The 21,495-nt window shown below is 43.7% G+C and overlaps 1 protein-coding gene across 12 annotated transcripts in view; it reads right to left on the bottom strand.

Annotated features, from left to right (window-relative positions):
- LOC374195 (chromodomain helicase DNA binding protein 1) overlaps positions 1-20,694 on the bottom strand; it is a 116,146-nt gene extending 95,452 nt beyond the window's left edge. For 10 of the 12 annotated variants that reach the window (XM_040655246.2, XM_015300461.4, XM_040655243.2 and 7 more), the window contains exons 1-2: positions 20,113-20,234; positions 18,149-18,206 (exon numbers count right to left, since the gene is read on the bottom strand). In XM_040655246.2, the coding sequence (XP_040511180.1) occupies positions 18,149-18,201 (53 nt within the window). In that variant the 5' untranslated portion in view covers positions 18,202-18,206; positions 20,113-20,234. Of the gene's footprint in view, positions 1-18,148; positions 18,351-20,112 lie in introns of all 12 variants that reach the window. The other 2 variants (NM_001396597.1, XM_040655244.2) reach the window with 2 other exon arrangements.
- Between the last annotated feature and the right edge of the window lie 801 nt (positions 20,695-21,495).

A 21,495-nucleotide genomic window follows, 5' to 3' on the forward strand; every position in this document is an offset into this window, starting at 1 on the left:
AACAGTGTTACTTGCGAATGGGGGGAGGTGGAGATGATGGGGCACTGGCAGTGAGAATAGCCTTCATGTGCAGAGATCTAGGAAACCCGAAATTCCAGTGTTAGCACTGGAAACCTCTGGATAGGAGGAGGTGAAGCTGAAATGTAATGTTAGTACTTTATGGAATGATGAGAGTTTGGAAAGTGGAATGGCAAAAGGAATGACAGGAGGGTGCCAACTGTGGATACACAGCTACGGACTTTTGGTAAAGCCCCTTCATGAAGTAAGTAAGAGATGGCCAGAGTGGTTGAGGGCGGTGGCTGCACCAGTGTTCAATATTCAAGAACCTGGTAAATTTACGCTAGGCCAAAGAATAACAGTTTTAATATCTGATACAGTGTCTACTGTATTGGAGGTAAAAGAGGGCATTGGCTCTCACCCCCAGAGGTTCCTGAAATACCAGGCCATCCTGGTACAGCAGGATGATGCAGAAATAACTGGAACTAATATTGTCAACCCAGCATCTTTCCTTAGCGGAACTCCTGGAGAACCAGTATTTAATGACTGCTTTGAAACAACTGTGGCTACGGACTGTTGCCAGTTGGACCTGAAAGACGAATCCTTAGAAGATGCAGAAGACACCTGGGTTACTGATGGAAGCAGTTTTGTGAGACAAGGAAACCGTAAGGCAGGATATGCAGTAACTGCTACTGACAAGGTAATCGAAGCACAACCATTACCTGTGGGGACTTTCTCTCAGAAGGCTGAAATAACTGCCTTGACAAGAGCCTGAAATATATGGACAGAGGCTAATTATGTATTTGGGATGCTACACACTCATAGCACCATCTGAAAAGAGCAAGGAATGCTCACACACAAGGAAAAACAGCATAATGTAAATTAACCAAAGAGCGTGGCTATTATACATTGTAAAGAACATCAGAAAGGTAACACTGTACAGGAAACTGGAGATAAGATGGTGGATCAGGTGGCAGAACAGGTAGTTGAAGAAGGCTTTAATTCCAGACGGTAAACTTAAAATTTCTGAACCTGAGTCAAAACCTGTAAAATATTTTAAAGAGGATAGCAATCTAATTAATGATTTAGAAGGAAGAGAGCAGGCTGACAGATGGACATGTTGTTTTGCCCTTTGGTATTCTGTGGAAATTGGTTCTAAGGGAGGATAAGAAAATGTATTGGGCAAACAGACATTACAAAGTACAATCCTAGTACCAGGAAAGGGGTTCAAGTGGGCCTATTGGGAAAGAGAAACTTCCAGGGCAACAGTGACAAATTGATTTCTCGAAACTCCCAAGAAAAGGGGGGCATCGCTGTATGTTGGTACTAACTGATACCTTTTTGGGATGGCCAGAGGTATTTCCCTGTAGGACTAATAAGGCTCGGGAAGTAATGAAAATGCTGTTACATGCTGTTAATTCCAAGGTTCGGGGTTCCTGTAGCAATCTCATCAGATCGAGGCCCACATTTTTGCCAAGGTGGTCCAACAAAGAAGCACATTACTGGGAATTGACTGGCAATTGCACACACCTTATAGAGCGCAGTCAAGCGGACAGGTGGAAAAAATGAATCACCGGATCAAATTACAGATAGTGAAACTTGGCCAAGAGGCTGGGATTCACTGGCCACCAGCACTGCCTTTGGCATTTCTGAGAATTCAGACTAAACCCCGAACCAAGGAAGGATTAAGCCCACCTGAGATTCTTTATGGGCGACCTTATACTGTACAAAAGGAAATCTCTATGCAGGTGGGGGATAAGGTGTTGAGTGAATATATGGTCAGCTTGGCGAAGCAATTAAAGAAAATTGAACAAACAGTATTCGGTGCCAGGGCACGAGGCCTAGATGGTCCAGTGCATGATGTATTGCCAGGCGAGTATGTTTATGTTAAATCTCTCTCAGATTCACCTCTGGAACCAAAGTGGGAAGGACCCTACCAAATTCTCCTGACCACCCATACCACTGCCAAGGTAGAGGGACTTACACTGTGGATACGTCATACCTGCCTGAAGAAAGCACCAGGACCACAGCGAACAGCAGAAGAGAGCGAACCACTGAAAATCAGGATCCAAAAGCATGTATAAGATTTTGATAATAGTCAGTATGATTGGAGCAGTAGTCACAGCTTGGCAAGAGAATAGCTACTTAAAAATAACTGATAAAATTGGCCAGGCTCTCAACAAATCTTGTTGGATATGCACTGCCTTCCCCAGAGGGGAGGGAAAAGTGCCTGTTTATGGGATAGTGGCACTAAATTGGACCATTCCAGATTGGGTAGAGCACGGAAAGTGTAAGTTTGGCATAGAAGACAAGTCACAAAAGGGACCTAAATTTGATTTACTAGTTATAAACTTTACTAGATCTATCTTTGTACACAGAAAAACTGATGGTAAAGGTGGGGTGGGGGTTGGATGACGGAACTTGACAGGCATAGGGTGTAGTTGGGAATATGGAAATTCTGGGGCAGTATCAGGGATCAGTGAAGCTGGAAGGTGGAACCAAGGTGAGGGATCAATAAGGAGTCACACTGGGTCTCAGATAAGAACGTACTCGGAATTGTAGAGATGGGAGCATCATTCACTCATCAGGAAAATATGGCCAGGCCATGTAAGTTACCTCATAGATACTGGTGGCTATGTGGAGACGGCCAGGCACGAAAGGCATTACCTTTAAATTGGACAGGGACTTGTACTACAGAATACTTAATACCCCAGACCACGGCGCATGAGGAAATCCCTTGGGGACTCCTGAGGACCCCTTGAATTAGAACTAAGCGTACATACAACCCCCTAGCTATATATAACAAGGGATACCACAGCTTTCTGAGAGCTCTTATCCCGGCTCTAGGAGTTATCCAGCTAGAAAAAGCTATAGTAAATATCTCTGCAACTCTGGAAACCGTGGAGAATGCCACAACAGATGCATTACGGGCAATCCAAGAAGAGGTATCCTCCTTATCCAAAGTAGTACTCCAAAATAGGATGGCGTTAGACTTATTAACAGCCAAGGAAGGAGGGGTATGTACAATAATAAATCAGAGTTGCTGTGCTTACATCAATAAGGATTTAAGAACTGAAACAGATTTAAGGAAAATTTGGGAACAGACAAAAGTCCTGCATAGGACAAGTCAGGATGACACCAACTGGGAAGAAGATTTATGGAACTTGCTTACTAGCTGGCTACCAGATCTAGGATGGTTAAAGCAGCTCTTCCTAGTTTGTATCATCTTAGTACTGATTGTTGGTTTTACCTGTGTGATGATAAAGTGCTCCGCCTGCCTGTGCCGAAATACGAGAAAAGAATACGAGATATGGAAGAAACATGAGCTAAGGCAAAAGGTGGAAAGTGGGACCTATTTTGGGACCATAGAACAGATTAGAGAATCTAGCAGGTAGAAGTCCTGCTAGATTATAGAAAAGGGGGGAATTGAAGGGCAAAATCAGGTCCCGGCAGTATAGAAAGAAGGGCTTCATAGCAACAAAAGAGAAAGCAGCTTCACAAGGTAGACATAAGGAGCAAATAGAGATAGTTTAGGTAGAGAGTATTAGAAAACAAGGGATTCCAAGCACTTTCACAGGCGCTAGGTCCAGAATAACAAGGAGAATGAAGGCCATAAAGATAAGGACTGGAGAACAGCTCAAAAACATTTGGCAGGGAGGTGATTAGATGTCTGAAGTGCAAGCTGAAACCAGTTTGGGGGATGCCCCCCCTTCGGGGTCAGAAGTTTGCAGTGAGGAAGACTATGAGCCTTCGCAAGGAAGACTACGAGCCTTCATCATCACGACCTACTATGCACGCGCAAGGGGGGGAGGGACTGCATGCTAATGGGCTCTCGAGAATGTAGTGAATATGTATCCGAATTCCTGTCAACTATTGATTATGTATTAGTTTGACCTATATCTATAGCACGATTTCTTCGGACAGTGTGCAAGTTAGGTGGAACGATCCCCCTTGCACCAGGGTGTACGCGCGTCACCAATAAACACATACCTGCTCTATATCCTTACTGGCTATAGGGTCTGATTTCCGCACATCAGTAGGACCTAAGTGGTGTGGCCTACTTGCACCTTGGAGGAGATTATTGGAGGTGGGAGGCTCAGTAGCCCCTCCGGTAATAGGTACATGGCCTACGGACATTGTGGTCAACACTCCAGTCTTCATTACCAAAGGGACCCCCCTCGTGTCCCTATGGCAGATCAGGACACCCCCCCCTTGATGCCTGATATAGTCATGCAGCCGCAAACATCTGGCCAGAAGGTATGGTACAGGCAGCCAGGATGTGCCCCAGTACAAGCTGAAGTGTTGACCCAGGATAAAAATGTGGCCTGTATCTTGCCCTGGAGGGCAGACCTTCCACTCCTGGTACCCTTGAAACATCTGTATTATTCTCCATGAGTCTTTGAGCCTCCAGGACCACTGGAAGGAACAACATGTCACCAAAGTATCTGAGTGTTGCTGCCAGATCACGTATGACATCCGGTGATGATTTACATGGGACTGATGGAGCATAGAACGGACCTGCACCTCATGACTACATGCCTCCAGTAACATCGTCAAGGACTGGCCCATGAAAGAACATGAACTTTTACCGATCATCGCTCGTTTTAAAACTGTCATCCTACATCGTGATGGCAAATTGTATAAGCGCCATGATGCGTCGGATCTCTGTAACGGGAAGGATTTACCCTTTAATTGATTCAATCATTGGTTCATGCCGTGAAGGGGTGGAGTGCATGGGAACTGTTGAATCACAGCCTGAACCTCTGATTGACCACCTGAGGCGAGTGCTGAGTCAGCTGCAGGGGCACAGGTGAACGCAATTTCACCTGAGTGACCAGAAGGGGTGGATCCTGGCTCCACCCCTCCTAGACCCCATTTAAGGGCTGACTCCCAAGGAGGGAGGATCTCTCTCTGGAGATCACTCCTCTTAGAGCCCTTCTGCAAGCCCAGGACACAAGTAAGATTTTTATTTCATTTCTCCTTTTTAACACGATAATCTCTGTGGTCCAATACCTGTTTGCCCTACACCCTGTGACAACCTTACATATAATCAAAGAGCATACAGGACTTGATTTTCAGTTAACTATTCACCTGTTTGTTAATTTACCATATCACACTACATCATGTTATGTTTTCCCTTCAATCTTGCTCTTTCATTGTTTTCTTCTTCCCATCAACTCTATCCCATGGTGTAATTTGCCTTTTTTCCTCCTTTTTTCACTAATCAATGTGTTTCCAAAAGGAGACCAAACATTAACAGAAATTATGAACACTGTCAAGAATTGAATTGAAACTCTAGATCAAAACCAATGGAGTAAGGCAAACTTAACTACAGAACAACTATGCTGTTAAATATGATATATACAGAAAGGCATTATTACCAGGCATTAAATACATTGTTTTGTTCAGCTTAAAAAAAAACAAAGTATCCATACCACTAAATTAAGTCATGAATGCACGAGACTGCACAAAATAATTACAAGATTCCCACTTTAAAAATGTGTAGTTTCACATATAAACTTTATTTTGGATTATCAACATAAGTCTATAAAGAACTTCCACGATATATAGTAAAGAAGATTCTCTCATTCCTAGCTCTGGTGTCAAGTAATTGCATTTGTACAGCAGCATGTAAAGCTAAGATTTTGTCTGCACTAAATTTTATAAACTCTGTCTCTGAATATTCTCAACATATTCAAGAGCAGTTTAAGACTCATCCTTGAATGCAGTATTTATTTTCAAACTATTCTGCAAGAAAAGCAAGAGAGCTTGCAAAAAATTCTCTTTTGGTACATACAGTATTTGCACCTGTTCATTTTTCAAACTCCAATAAATACTTATGGAATAAAATCAGAACATGTTCTGGGGAGGTGACAGGAGAGAAGAGAAAGAAAAACATCACTGACAAATAGATTAAAAGGAAGTATCCTGTTACTTTCTTTTCAGTAGTCTTCAGTTTAGCTTCACTAGCTTACCTCTTAAATCAAGGTCCCCCGATAGGGGCACGCAACTAGGAACAGTCAGCTAATTTGTATGAGATACTAGGAAGAAAAACTCAGACAAAAAGCTACACAAGCCATGCTGCAAAAGCACTGCTAGAGTACACTCTTTAGACACCTTTATAAGACATAGATTGATAAAGGACCTAAAGGAGGACAATTTATCACTGCTAATATAAACAGTATTCATTACATTAAGCTGCCTTAATCCTACGCTTCAAAAACAACAGGAAAAAGAATATCAATATGAGAAATATACAAGTTCAACTTACTAAATCCAGAAAAGATCAATTTCAACAGGGAAAAGTCTTCTTCAAAAGGAAGATGAGAGAAAATGTGGGTCCCCTACTAAATGAGGTGGGAGCCTTAGTAACAGGGGACACTGAGAAGGTGGAGGTACTGAATGCCTTCAGTCTTTACTTTACAAACTGCCCCTTGGGAATACCAGACCACAGAGTTAAAGAGAGAGTCTGGGGAATGGAAAGTTTCCCTAGGGTTGAGGAAGAAATGGTCAGCGTCTAGCCAAAAAATCAGTGCATACAAATCCATGAGCCCTGATGGGATGCATCCACGTGTGCTGAGAGAACCAGCAGAGGTGATTGCTGAACCACTCTATCATCTTTGAAAGGTCCTGGCAAACGGGAGAGGTGCCTGAAGACTAGAGGATAGCCGATGTCACTCCAGTCTTCAAAAAGAGCAAGAAGGAGGATACAGGAAACTACAGGCCAGTCAGCCTCACCTCCATCCCTGGAAATGTGATGGAACAACTTGTTCTGGATGCCATCTCCAAGCAATTGAAAAAAAAGGTGGTTATCAGGGGAAGTCAACATGGATTCACCAAGGGGAAATCATGCTTGACCAACCTGGTAGCTTTCAATGATTTCATCCCTGGCTGGGTAGATGGGGAGAGCAGTGGATGTTGTGTACTTTGATTTCAAGCAAGGTGTTTGAAACCATATCTCACAATATACTTGTAGGTAAGCTTAGGAAGTATGGGATAGATGACTGGATGGTGAGGTGGATAGAGAATTGGCTGGACTGGCAAAGCTCAGAGGGTGGTCCTCAGTAGCACAGAGTATGACTGGAGGCCTGTACCTAGCTGGGTGCTAGGTCCAGTCTTGTTCAACATCTTTATCAATGACCTGGATGAAGGGAGAGAAGAGAGTCCGTCCTCAGCAAGTTTGCTGATGATACAAAGGTGGGAGGACTGGCTGACACACCTGAAGGCTGTGCTACCATTCAACGTGACCTGGACAGGCTGAGAGTTGGGCAGGGAAGAACCTGATGAGGTTTAACAAGGGCAGAGTCCTGCACCTGGGGAAGAATCATGCATCATTGCAGGTAAGAGGATGACCGGCCGGAGAGGAGCTCTTTAGAGAAGGACCTAGGGGTCCTGATGGACAACAGGTTTGCCTTGAGACAACCCCAAGTGCCAATATAGGTTGGGGACTGACCTGTTGGAGAGCAGAGTAGGAGAAAGGGACCTGAGGGTCCTGGTGAACAGTAGGATGACCATAAGCCAGCACTGTGCCCTTGTGGCCAAGAAGACCAATGGCATCCTGGGGTGTATTAGAAGAGATGTGGTTAGTAGGTCAAGAAAGGTTCTCCTCCTCCCCTACTACTCTGCCCTGGTGAGACCGCATCTACAATACTGTGTCCAGTTCTGGGCCCCTCAGTTCAAGAATAACAGGAAACTGCTTGAGAGAGTCCAGAACAGAGCCACAAAGTTTATTAAGGGAGTGGAACATCACCCTTACGAGGAAAGGCTGAGGGAGCTGGGTCTCTTTAGCTTGGAGGAGACTGAGGGGTGACCTCATTAATGTCTATAAATATGTAAAAGGTGAGTGTCAGGAGGATGGAGCAAGGCTCTTCTCAGTGACATCCAATGATAGGACAAGGGGCAACAGGTGCAAGCTGGAAAATTGGAGGTTCCACATAAACATGAGAAAAAAGCTTCTTCACAGGAAGGGTAACAGAACACTGGAACAGGCTGCCCAGAGAGGTTGTGGTGTCTCCTTTTCTGGAGACATTCAAAACCTGCCTGGATGCATTCCTGTGACCTAATCTAGGTGTTCCTGCTCCAGCAGGAGGACTGGACTAGATGATCTTTCGAGGTCCCTTCCAATCCCTGACATTCTATGATTAAAAAGAACGTGGCCAGCAGGTTGAGAGAGGTTATCCTCCCCCTCTACTCTGCCCTGGTGAAGCCACATTTAGACTAGTGTCCAGTTCTGGGCTCCCCAGTTCAAAAAAGACTGGGGTCTCCTAGAAGGAGTCCAGTGGAAAGCCACCAAGTTGATTAAAGATGCCCCAAGCACATATACAGGTTGGGCAGGTGTCATGGAGTTATCTAGATAAATCTATGCCCGTGACAGGGGGACAGTAGGCCCGTGGGCCCCGTGACTTCCCAAAAAAAAAAAAAAAACAGAGCAGCGGCAACGATCTAAGAAGGAGAACTTATTTTACTAACTGTGATATCAGAATGCAAGATGACATGATATAATACAATCTAATTGAGAGTAAGGATAATTAATCAAATGAAATGCAAAACCGAAAGCCCTACTTGATGAAGGCGCACGGCTTGGAAGCACACCCACTCCTCTCCCTAGCAGCAAGTGAAAGAGAAAGACCGTGCACAACCAGATTGACGTATCTTCCGTGATGTATCTTCCTTCTCTGACCATGAGGTCCTCTGGGATACGTAGTTCTTCTTCTGTCCATGATGTTATGATGTGGAATACCAATAGCAAAGTTACAAAACCATGACAGCAGGGAATGGCTTGAGAGCAGCCCTGAGGAGAAGGATTTGGGGGTGTCAGTTGATGAAAGATTCAATATGAGCTGGCAATGTGTGCCTGCAGCCCAAAGGCCAACCCTATCCTGGGTTGCATCAAGAGAAGTGTGACCAGCAGGGTGAGGGAGGCAATTCTGCCCCTCTACTCTGCTATCGTGAGACCCCACCTGAAGTATTGTTGTTCAGTTCTGGAACCCTCAACACAAGGACATGGAGCTGTTGGAGAGGGTCCAGTAGAGGGCCACAAAGATGATCAGAGGGCTGGAGTACCTCCCCTACTGTTATGGTTTTATGATTTTTGGTTATCGGTATTCCACATCATAACATCATGCAGTGCACTGGGAGTTAAAGAGTTAATGCTCCAGTTCCAGGCACCTGTTCCAAAGAGAAGAAAAACTACATTCCTCAGGGGGCTTTGCAGTCAGAGAGGAGATATAACCCCTGGAAAGGTCACCTGATGTCCCTTTTCCTCCAGCTCTCCTCCCTGCTGCTCATCCTGACTGCACGCATCACTTCAGCATTAGTGTAAGGCTTTTGGACAATCTTTCTCCTATTATATTTGATTTATTAGCTTCAATTCTAATTATATTGTATTATAGTGTGTTATCTTGCATTCCAATACCCTATTCAGTAAATTAGTGTTTCTCCTCAGATTGCTGTCACTGTTTTTTTAAATTATTTTAGGGTCCCGTTTCCCTTTTTCAGAGGCATGGATTTTGCGAAATCCCTCTGCCCCACTAGTCACAGAACCGGGCCAAACCAGCCTGTAAACCATTGACATTCTTGGTGGAGAATGCGGGCAGAAGCTGCTTTTTAGCTTTTCAGAACGAATCTTTCTCTCTGCTCTTAAGGAGCTTCGTTAAGGAACTTTATCAGCACTTCAGGTTCTTGTGCTGTAAAATTTGACCTTGAAAGTCCAGGCAGACTGCCAGTATTCTAGGATATTTGTAAACATTTAGCACTGCTATCTGACTTCTCTAAAGAGAAAAAAAAAAATGCTTTCACTCATAAAACTCTTTTTCAAGGGAATGCATGCCATCATTTCTTCTTTCTTAATGCTCAAAAAGTGCTGGGCCTTAATTAAGTTTGCCACTTTGCTCTATGCAGCTATAGGTATATATAACTAATTGAAAACACTGATGGAAATAAGTACCTGGTATCTGCATACAGTGTGGCATACAACTCCAGAGGGACCTGCTAATTCTACAGAACTTGTGGTTTTTAAGTAAGTTCCTAGTCTCTCCCTTGAATCCTTTATGCAGTTATTGAATGCTCATCTGATCACGTTGTTAATCTCCCTGAATGTACTCCTCATCATTACACTCAGTATTTGTATTTATCATATTTTAAGGAAGCCTTCCCCAGAACCAGAGAATACTGAGTGAAAGGGAGTGTGGAGAGGCTTGGGAGGGACTTTAGAGAGATGGACATCTTCAGTGTCATGGAACTTGACTCCTGAACACCTGAAAGACCCTGAGAGCTTAAACAGATATTTGAGACAGGGATGTTGCGGCTCAGGCAGATCTGAGGAGGCACAAATGATTTGGGGCCTGGCTAATGCTTATTGGGCCTTATTCAATACTATCCCAGAGAGGGAGAGAGTTCCTGAAATTGAGAGAGAGTCTCTGTGCTGAAAGAGTGTCTCAGAGCTGATAGGGAGACTCTCCAGTTCCAGAGAGTCTTCTTTTCGAGAAACAGAATCCCCAGGCTGAAAGAGAGTTTCCAGGAGAGTCTCTGAACTGAATGGGAGAGTCTCCGGGATACACTACAAAATGAGCGAGAGTCTCCAAGCTGAAAAGGAGTTTCCAGGAGAGTCTGAGCAGAGAGGAAGAATCTCCAGGTCCAGAAGGAGAGTCTCCTAGTTGAGAAAGAGTCTCCAATCTCAATGGGACACCCTCCAGTCCAAGAGAGACTTCCTTCAATCCAAACTCAACAACTTTCAATTTTATCAAGACACCCTCTAGTCCAAGCGAGATGCCTGCCAGTCCGAGCAAGACACCCTCCATTCTGAGAGGGACATCCTCAAGTCCGAATGGGACGCACTTCGACCTCAGTGAGACAGCTTCCAGTTCACAATATTCAGTCTCCAAACTGAAAGAAGCAACATTCTGACTCATCGAGTCATGCTCGAGTCTGAACTAATACCCTCATAATCAAACGAGACAGACTCCTAGCCAAGTTGCAGAGTGAGAGTATCAAAACTGACCAACCTGATCAACCACAGGAGACACCACAATTGATGTCAGTTGCCCCTATAAGATGACAGAAAACTAAACGAATCTCGACTCACTTAGAGCAGAAAAAAAGAGGAGGAGGAGAAAGTAGAGGAAGCAGAGACTGTAGGAGAAGAGCAGGAAAGAGGTCCAGATGAATGGCTCCAAGATCCAGGGGAACCACACATGAGTCCAGGAGAGGGGCCCTCAATAAGATCGCGGTCACCAACGCCCAGCCCAGGAGGGTAACAAGAAGTCCTGAAAGAGTAGGAGGTGAGCAAGACATTGTTACCATTAATGATCGATCTCTGAAAATGAATGAAATTCGAGGTCTGAGAAAAGACTTCTCACGCCACCCAAATGAGCTTATTGTCACCTGGTTACTTCGATGTTGGGACAATGGGGCCAACAGTGTGTGGCTAGATAGTAGAGAAGCTCACCATCTGGGTGGCACCGCTAGGGACTCAGACACTGACGGAGGTATTAGTACATGCCAGAACCAGGCCTTCACCCTCTGGAAGTGGATGCTGCTAGCCGTAAAAGAAAGATACCCCTTCAAAGACAAGCCGATGCCTGAGAAACGGAAATGGACTGATATAGAAAAAGACATCCATTATTTGAGAGAATATGCTGTGGTGGAAATGTTACATAGCCCCACTTTCATTCCTGATGAGCCAGACCAAGAGCATGATCCTGAGAGAGTCAGGTGTACACCAAATACGTGGCGTATATTCACAAAGACTGCACCAGTAAGGTATGCCAGTACATTTGCAGCAATGTATGGCAGAGGGGAAAGAAGACCCCTTATAAATGAACTGATTAATAAACTTCAAGACTTCAAGTTACATTTAACCCCCCTACGAGCTTGTGTTTCAGCCATTGCAAAAGTAGCTGAAAAAGTGGACAGAATGGAGAGCAATCAAGAAAACATAATAGACAAACTGTCTACCGTGCTTAATGCTGATGGATCCATGGTGGTATCAGATAGATCTGACAGGGACCAGGATTCCCAAAACAGCCTACTGGAGGGGCTGATCAAATTGGTTTCCTCCCAGCCTGCATCATCCAACATCTCAGCTATCAAAAGAAGATGTCCTCCTGCTCGTGCAAGTGACAACAGTAAGACTACAGTAAGACTACGTGACCATGGAAAAGATATGAAGAAGTAGCATAAAAAAACCCACTCCTGCACTTCAAGCAGAGGTAAAAGAATTACAAGACAGATCAAGAACCAAGGTGATCTTCACCAAAAAGGTGATTGCTCCGGGACACAGCAATAGCTGTGAGACCAACAGAGATAAGAAATAGAGGGACCTGCCCCCAGCCGGGGGGGGGGGGGGGGGAGGGATAATAGTGTGTATTGGACTGTGTGAATTAGATGGCCTGGCACATCAGAACCACAGAAATATAAGGCCCTGGTGGACACCGGTGCACAGTGCACCCTAATGCCCTTGAGTCTCCAAGGGACAGAATCAGTTTATATTCATGAGGTGACTGGGGGTTCCCAAGAATTGACTGTGTTAGAGACCAAAATAAGCCTCACTGGTAAAGAGTGGCAAAAACATCCTATTGTGACTGGCCCAGGGGCTCCATGCATACTTGGTATTGATTACCTCAGAAGGGGATATTTTAAAGATCCCAAGGAGTATCGATGGGCCTTTGGAATAGCTGTTGTAGACACAGATGATGTTAAGCAGCTGTCTGTTTTGCCTGGCCTGTCTGAAGATCCATCTGTTGTGGAATTGCTACAAGTGAAAAAGCAATAGGTACCAATTGCTACATAAATAGTGCACAGACAGCAGTACCGCACTAACAGCGGTTCCTTGCTCCCCATTCATAAGTTGATTCATTAACTAGAGAGTCAGGGAGTAATAAGCAAAACTCACTCACCTTTTAACAGCTCCATATGGCCAGTGCATAAAGCCAGTGGGGAATGGAGGCTGACGGTAGATTACCATGGCCTGAATGGAGTCACACCCCCACTGAGTACTGCTGTGGCAGACATGGTAGAACTCGAATATGAATTGGAGTCAAAAGCAGCCAAGTGGTATGCCACCACTGACATTGCTAATGCCTTTTTCTCCATTCCTTTGGCCACAGAACATAGGCCACAGTTTGCTTTCACCTGGAGGGGCGTTCAGTATACCTGGAATCGTTTGCTCCAGGGGTGGAAACACAGCCCAACCATTTGTCATGGGTTCATCCAAGCTGCACTCGAACAGCATGGTGCTCCTGAGCACTTACAGTACATTGATGACATTATTGCGTGGGGCAATACAGCAAGGGAAATTTTTGAGAAAGGAGAGCAAATAATCCAGATCCTTCTGCGTGCTGGTTTCGCTATTAAGCAAAGCAAAGTGAAAGGACCTGCCCAGGAAATTCAGTTCCTAGGTATAAAGTGACAAGATGGATGTCATCATATCCCGATGGATGTGATCAACAAAATCACTGCCATGTCTCCACCCACTAATAAGAAAGAGACACAATCTTTTCTGGGTGTAGTGGGTTTTTGGAGAATGCATGTTCCAAACTACAACCTCATTTTAAGCCCCCTTTATCCGTTGACACCTACAAAGACAGGCTGAGAGAGCTGGGGCTCTTCAGCCTGGAGAAGAGAAGGCTCCAGTAGAAGGCACCTTATAGCGGCCTTCCAGTACCTGAAGGGGGCCTACAGGAAAGCTAGAGAGGGACTTTTTAGAAGGGCAGGTAGCGACAGGACGAGGAGAAATGGTTTTAAACTGGAAGAGGGTAGATTTAGACTAGATATCAGGAAGACATTTTTTACTGTGAGGATGGTGAGAAACTTAAACAGGTTGCCCAGAGATGTTGTGAATGACCCCTCCCTGGAATCATTCAAGGCAAGGCTAGATGGGGTTTTGAGCAACCTGGTCTAGAGGGAGGTGTCCCTGCCTGTAGCAGAGGGGTTGGAACTAGATTATCTTATAGGTCCTTTCCAACCCAAACCATTCTATGATTCTATGATTAAGGGCCTGGAGCATCTCCCATATGAGGAAAGGCTGAATAACCTGGGTCTGTTCACCTCGGGAAAAGACAACTGAAAGGGGATCTGATAAATGTTTATAAATATCTAAAGGGAGATGGGAGGCAAATGGATGAGGCCAGGCTCTTCTTGGTGGTGCATAGCAATAGGACAAGGAGTAATGGCCTAAAACTTGAACATACAAAGTTCTGTACTAACATACAGAAGAACTTCTTTATGGCAAGGGTGATGGAGCAGTGGAACAGGTTGCCCAAAGAGGTGGTGTTATCTCCTTCTATGGAGATATTCAAGAACCTTCTGGATGCCTACTTGTGTGACCCATTGTAGGGTACCTGCTTTAGCAGGTGAGATGGACTTGATGATCTCTTGAGGTCCCTTCCAACCCCTACAATTCTGTGTGAAATTACTGTCCTGTATTAAGACCAGCTTTCAAGAATGTAAGCAATAAGAAGGGTATTTGGTGCAAGAAGCCACTTCCTGCTTAGGAAAAAAAGGAATTATAATGCACCGCAGCCAACTACTTTCCAGATGGAGCATACTGAGCACATCTCTTTTTAGCTACAGAGAATTAAGTTCTGCTGAAGTGCTTCATGTCTTGATCTTCCTATATTTCTTTCAGAACAAAAGAGATGCTATTCATTTGGCACCAATGTTTCACTTCCACATTCTCTATTCTACCCTAGAGCTTATGTTGCCCTCCCTCGCTCATTAAACTTTCCTGTTTCTAGCTAATATGTATTTACTCCTATTCAAGCTTGCAACAGAATGCTTTCAAGAACACACACACAAATGCTTTGCTTAACTTTGAGAGTCAGTTTCTCAGAGTATTGCTATGAAGTTTTTGTGCTTATACTTACTTGCTATCCAGATGAATGTTATCTGTGATATTTAACCTAGAACTACTAAAATAATCCAAAATTATTATTTCAAATAATGCAAACTTGAAGAGTAGACTCCACTGTAATGATTACACAAATTATGACATCAAGCAAAATTAGCTTAATGCTTATGTCCGTCTACAGCCTTCATTGTGCTTGGTACTAGCACAGATTTATAGATTCAGAGGTTATGAACGTAGTCAAAGCAGTGTCTAAACAGTGCAACAAGTTATTCAAGTATGAAAAATACAAAATATTTACTTATACTTGTAGCAAAACAGAACTTCAGGCTCAGCATCTGCACCAATGGAAAGGTTTCTGGATTTCTACCGGTCAGACAAAGAGACTCAAGTGGAAAGGAACACAGGAGCTTGGCAAATTAATCATTTATTTCCTCACGTTTCAGTAATGCCTTTTCACTGTCAGTCACAGGGAATGGAAGACAACTACAATTCCTTACCACAGTGTTGGTCAGCATATAAAATCTAAGGTTTCCGATTAGCCCCTTCTCTAGTCCTCCTATTGCTGAGAATACTACAAGCTTTCCACATCTGCAACTCATGATAAGAGTTTCTTTAAAACAATATAAACTCTTCACAGTAATTATTTTAATATGTACATAATAATGTAAATACACTAGACAGAAAGAAGGCTCAGTTCTTTAGAACTAGAAGTTTCACCCTTCATTTACAAAAACAGTTTCCTGATAGCAAATATGCCTTCTGAGATTTTTCTGTGAATTAGGCTCCAGGATTAAGCCTAGGGAAAATTCTTTAATATTTTAAAACTTGTTTAAACCTTTAAAATGTGCTCAACAGCACATTTAAGATGCAGAACGAAGTCTTACTTCACCAGCAACTATCAAGTTCCAAATAATTTGCTTCTTCCCAATATTTACTTTTAATACAGTTGTCAGGAAGCTTTAATGATATTTACTTGGTTTAGTCCCATGAGAATTGCTATAGCTTTTTAATAACTTTAACATACCCGTATTTATATATCAGAGTGGTCACAGTTTGATATGAAGTATTTTTTTATACATTATCTGTAGCTAGGTGGCTTGTTTCAAGTAGTAAAGAAAATCATGAACACAAAGCGATCAGAGATGTCCCTAATTAATTAACATTTGTTAAAGGTCTCATTTATAATTTTCTAAAATATCAGAAAACTAGCTTTGTTCATACTTGTTCTGCTCAAAAAGAAGTATAATTCCTTGTGATAGGTTCTTGACAACACCAAGCAAAGTATTAACAGGTAGGACAATAGTCATACACAGAAAGAAGAATTGAATTCACCCAACTGGTGAAGGAGATCTCTAGTCATACAGTACTCTTCAGGAAGCAGCCTAGATCCAACAGATGCTCTTCCTTCAGCGGTTGGCCCTTATATGAGCCCAGGTTGCCTTGACCGACAAGGATTGTTTTATTTGTTTTTATATAAATAACTGGGAATAATTTCCAAATTATTCACAAGATCCAAAGTTTATTGGCTTTCTAGAATATTCCTAGTTACAACAGGAAGATTGACATTAAAAAAACTAAACATAAGTAATTGAAGTTCCTCAGATTTCCCAGAGATTTGTACCTAACATCAGCTAAATATTTCTCCCTTCCTCTTCTTTCCACTCCTTACTCACTTACATGCAAGCTTAATGGCAAGCATGCATTCGCTAGGTAGCTGGCCATTATGTTCTTCTTGCACTTCTTCACTTGGGGCAATAATTTAGACCTACCTCCTCTATTTAACTGTCTGTAGTGGAATTCCAGGGGCACAGCCTGAACCAATGGGTGGGCTATGTGAGTGTGTGGGTGCCTGGAGTGGGGGGGGGGGGGTGGTCTGGAGCCACCCCTTCTGTCTCTGCAATACTTTCTCCATCATCCCTTTCTCCACACTGTTACCAGGAGGGGCGAGTCAATTCCTTTTTGATATCTTTTCCTCTAGTGCCTATTTCTCAAATAAAGGCTCTATCATTGCCTTCACTTGTTCTACACTGTCAGTTTTCATAAAAAGCTCACAGAACTCAGTTTTCTTTATGACCTATGACTAATGGAATGAACTAACAGGTTCAAAAAGCTGTCATCAAAAAGAGGGGGAAGACAAAAAGATGGGTAGACTGACAGCATGATCACACTTAAATTTGAAAGTTTACATTGCCTTCTTAAATCTGCAGCATTGACCATATTCTCAGTTTTAGAAATATGAACTAACTCAAGCAGTAGAGACTTGTTGAACTTAATGGTGTTCTAGACTAAGAATATAATTCATAGAAACCTTAGAGTTGGAAGGGAGCTCTGAAGGCCACCTAGTCCCCTGCAATGAACAGAAACATCCACAGCTAGATCAAGTTGCCCAGGGCCTTATCCAGCCTTGCCTTTAAAGTCTCCAGGGACAGGACATCACTGGGCAACCTGTTCCAGTGCCCCACCACTCTCACTATAAAATATTTTTTCCTTATATCTAACCTCAATCTACTCTCTTTGAGCTTGAAGCCATTTCCCCTTGTTCTATCACCACAGACCCTGCTAAAGAGTCTGTCCCCTTCTTTCCTGTAGCTCCCCTTTAGATACTGAAAGGCTTCTATCAAGTCACCTCACAGCCTTCTCTTCTCCAGGCTGAAGAATACAAGTTCAAATTCACCAAATTCAAGTAATGCATACAAGTTTACTGTTGTCCTCATCTTGCACCAGGGAAGCTCTAATCAGGCTTCTCCAGCTAGAGCATCAGCATTTGACATTAAAGGGGTGGATTTTTTTTTTTTTTTTAAATAAGAAAACAGCTAAGACAACTGTGCTTTCACTTTGGAAAACAAACATGAAGTTAACACTTTCCATTATACTGATTTGACAACTCAACAAAGAAGGAAGCCTCATGAAGTAGTACATATCAAAAGGAGAATTAACAGCCCACTGTTCCAAACTCAGAGATGGCCCAGTTCAGGGTTCATACAGTACATACTATGCATGCCCTGCACTTCATAGACAAGAGTCCTACTTTAACATTTCAGACCAATCTGTTTCAGACAGATTTTCAAGGCAACTTTTGAGGACAGAGTAATAGTTTGAATACTACTTAAGCTCTATTATATAAGGTACATACACAATTATTACAGTTATTAAACAAAGCTATCTGAAAAAAAGTATGGCCAGTCCTCCTAAATATGGCCTGCTTGCTCACTAGAAACCCTGGGCACAAAACTAAAAGGTAAAGCAGTTCTAATAAAGTATAAGAGAATACATAGTCAAGGATTGAAATGACAAAGTGCTTACCTTGACTCTCCACTGCTGTTTCTTATACTTTCTTCATCACTGGGCCCATTCATTGTAACTATGAAGTTTAAAAGATAAATAGAAGTCACTTAGGTTACAAGGTAGATGTCAAGAATCCACTTCCTAGTACTTTGCGTTTTCCAGGTGATGTGTTGACTCAACTGTTCTCTGCATGCATTGATTTTTTTTTCCCCCAAATTACCTGAAATTGTAAAAGAAAATGTTGACAATTTGAAATATTTGGTGGTTGCAACTGAAAGATACTGAAAATAACCTGCCCTGTCATACCAATGTAGGGTATATCTCACATTTTACACCTTTTCAACTTTAAAAATAAATTTTGGTATGCAACATTGAAAAACTGAAATAACTGAAATACATGAAATGCACAAAAGGAAAGACTTGTTTAGCTTTTTGCCCAACTGCAATCAGGTCCCAGCACACAGGCCATTACGTTCTTTATGCAACTTTTCATTGATGGTGCTAAAAAGGTGACAAGTTCTGCTGACCTGCTGCTAGTCTTGGTCTGCCCATAGATACTATTCTCTTAACTATTTTAGGTTGAGAAGAATGACTTACTGTATATCTGCACTATAACTAGTAGCATGACTTTTTCTGTAGTACTATCTTAAGAACAACCAGATGTAAATTTTGAAGGAAAACAGCCTCTCCAAAAGCATAAATATAAACTAAGGATATTAATGCTCTAAGATCTGAATAGTTAAATTATTTCATACACAAAACAAACATATCAGAAGCACTTCCAGACACAGACATAATATTTACATGCAGTTAGGGGCAGAGGCAGGAAAATAAAGACTATTCCATTTATAAAGAAAAAAATGACTCAACTACACCAAGCTAACAAGATCCCACAGATGGAATGACTGTCATTTCACACACTTTCAATCAGATCACTATAGCGTCAGATGCACCTCGAAAAAGTTTAGGCTCACTTTAAATGAAGTATGAACTCGTTGATAATCTACTAAAGAGCAGCATCTCTCACAGATTTAGTGGCATGAGAGTAAATAGTGGCTCATCTGCCTCGAAATGCTCTCTTATAAACACACAGGACATACAGGCTTATAAAGGGGGTAAGGACTACCTCCTTCTGGGGGTGGAAAAAGTCCTGTGCTCAGGCACTACGATAGCCAAAAACACCACTCAAGCCAGCAGAGGCAATGACGGAAGAAAAGTTACAGGAAGAAGCCCTGTAACCCCGGAGAGACCACAAAGCGAGGCCGGGGCCCCAACGGCGGCAAGCCAGGCAGCTTAGTGGTTCCTCTAGGACTGGCCGCTGGTGCCCAATGAGGCCTAGCTTCCCACTATTTGTCCTCCCACACCCAGGGCACGGACAAACACCCTAACTTCTCCATGTCTGGTACCCTAGGAAATACATTTTCAGCGCCACGGAAGTCGCTCCTTGTCTCCCGTTCACTGCTCCACAGCGATCTTTCCCGTGTCCCGACTGTCCGCACCGCGCTCTCGCAGTCTCCTGTGACTGACCACTCCCAATACGCTCCCAGGAGAAGCCTAGGCCTGGGCTGCCTCCCTATCTCCCGCCCGCAGAGACAGCCCTCCGCTGATAGTGCGACCTGCACAGGCGCTGTTCCTGGTCAAGACTCCCAGAGTCACCAAGGCATCCGCTGTCCTCCATGTTCGCTTCCCCTCAGCATCCCCCCATTGCCAGAGAAAAGCGAAGGCCGCACTCATGCCTCCCAGCCGGCTCATCACAGGCTCTCCCAACAAGAGCCAACGAAAAAAACTCGATCCCAGATGTCCGCCTCGGCTCTCGCAGCTCCCCCCCTCGTCAGAAAACAGCGGGCCCAGAAGCCTAGACCCACAGTAGGCATCCATTCCCCTACCCTCAGTACCAGCCACCTCCCCATCCATTCTCAAAAGCCACCGCATAACTCCGAACCAGAAAAGAGAGAGAGGAACCATGACGGGCCTCTGCTTACCTGCGTGCGTGCGCCTCCCAATCCGCGACAGCACTACCCTCCACAAAAACGCCTGTGCTAAAGTCGGAAGACTGCTTCCACGACAGCCGCAAGGCCTGAGCAGCAGGCTCCCCTGCAGCCCCCACCGGTTCGAACAATAGAGTGAGTCCGTCCCTCCCCACTCCTCCCAACCAACCAGGCAGAGGCAAGGAGGAGCCTAGGGAATAACACAGTAAGCGCTACGTTGTTCCGTCGTTACTTCTCAAGTTCTTCCGACTGCCGCCATCGTGTTGTCGCTCCGCTCAACCTCCCCCTCTTCTCTTAATCAGATGGATAGCCTGCATGTGATATCAGTCCCGCACCCTAGGACAGAGCAGGAAGGAGCAGCAATGGTTGGGAGGGAATGACACCGCTGGGCTATGGCGGCCGGAAGTGCCTAAGCGGTCTTTTTGTAACACTGGATGCTAGCAGAACTGAGGGCAGCAGGTATCCGACCGCCCCAGTGAACAAGCGCTGGGGCCGGTAACAGTGCAGCTCCTGGTACCCTTTGTAATCCCCATCTGAGGGGGCAGAGTGCGGTCTGGCCTGAGGGGTGCCTAATGACCTGCAGGGAGAGTAGACCACGTGTCTCCGTTTAGTGTTGTTTGTTTGTTTCAGGGTTTTCCTGTGTAAAATCTGAGCTCCCTAACGATTTGAAGTAAATACACAAAATACTTTAGTAGCGTATTTTTAGAAATGTAGCCGTTGAGTTGTTGTATTATATAATTAGTTCTTGCTTGCAAAACTGTACTAGCTTTTAAATGTTGCAAACTGTCATCTGAAATTTGAGAATAAACTCACTAATTCCAATGTAGTGTTAGTGAGTAGGCATTCTTTACTTATAACGACAGATGTGCAAGGGGATATCTCCACCCTAACTGCACATACCTTGAACAAAAGACCTTCAGCTTACATACATTACTTGTGTTACATATGCAAAAGGTTTCCCAGTCAGTATATACATATTCAGTATTACTCCTGAAGTCATTAACATAGGGCCTGAGCTCCTTGCACATGCTCAGTGACTTTGAGTGGGGGTCTCAGGACCCTCAGAGATTAAATAAGCAGTCTTCCTCTTCATGACTACAAATTACCCTCCTTGTTTTTTTCCAGGTTGGTAGTTTCAGAGTGATATACCGGAGAGAGCCCCCACACTGACTTAGATAACAATGAAATACTGGGCTTTTTGAGTAGATAAAGGATGTTTTGCTTATCATCAGACCCAGTGTGTTTTGCTTAGCATTAACTAGTTTTGTAAAAGCAAGTATTGTTCAGTTAAGTATGTTTAACATCAGACCAAGTGAATTTTGCTTAGTATTAGCTAGTTTAGTGATAACAGAATAGTCATGGATGTAGCATTATAGA

Source organism: Gallus gallus, chromosome W, assembly GCF_016699485.2.
Source record: "Gallus gallus isolate bGalGal1 chromosome W, bGalGal1.mat.broiler.GRCg7b, whole genome shotgun sequence".
Taxonomy (NCBI): Eukaryota; Metazoa; Chordata; class Aves; order Galliformes; family Phasianidae; genus Gallus; species Gallus gallus.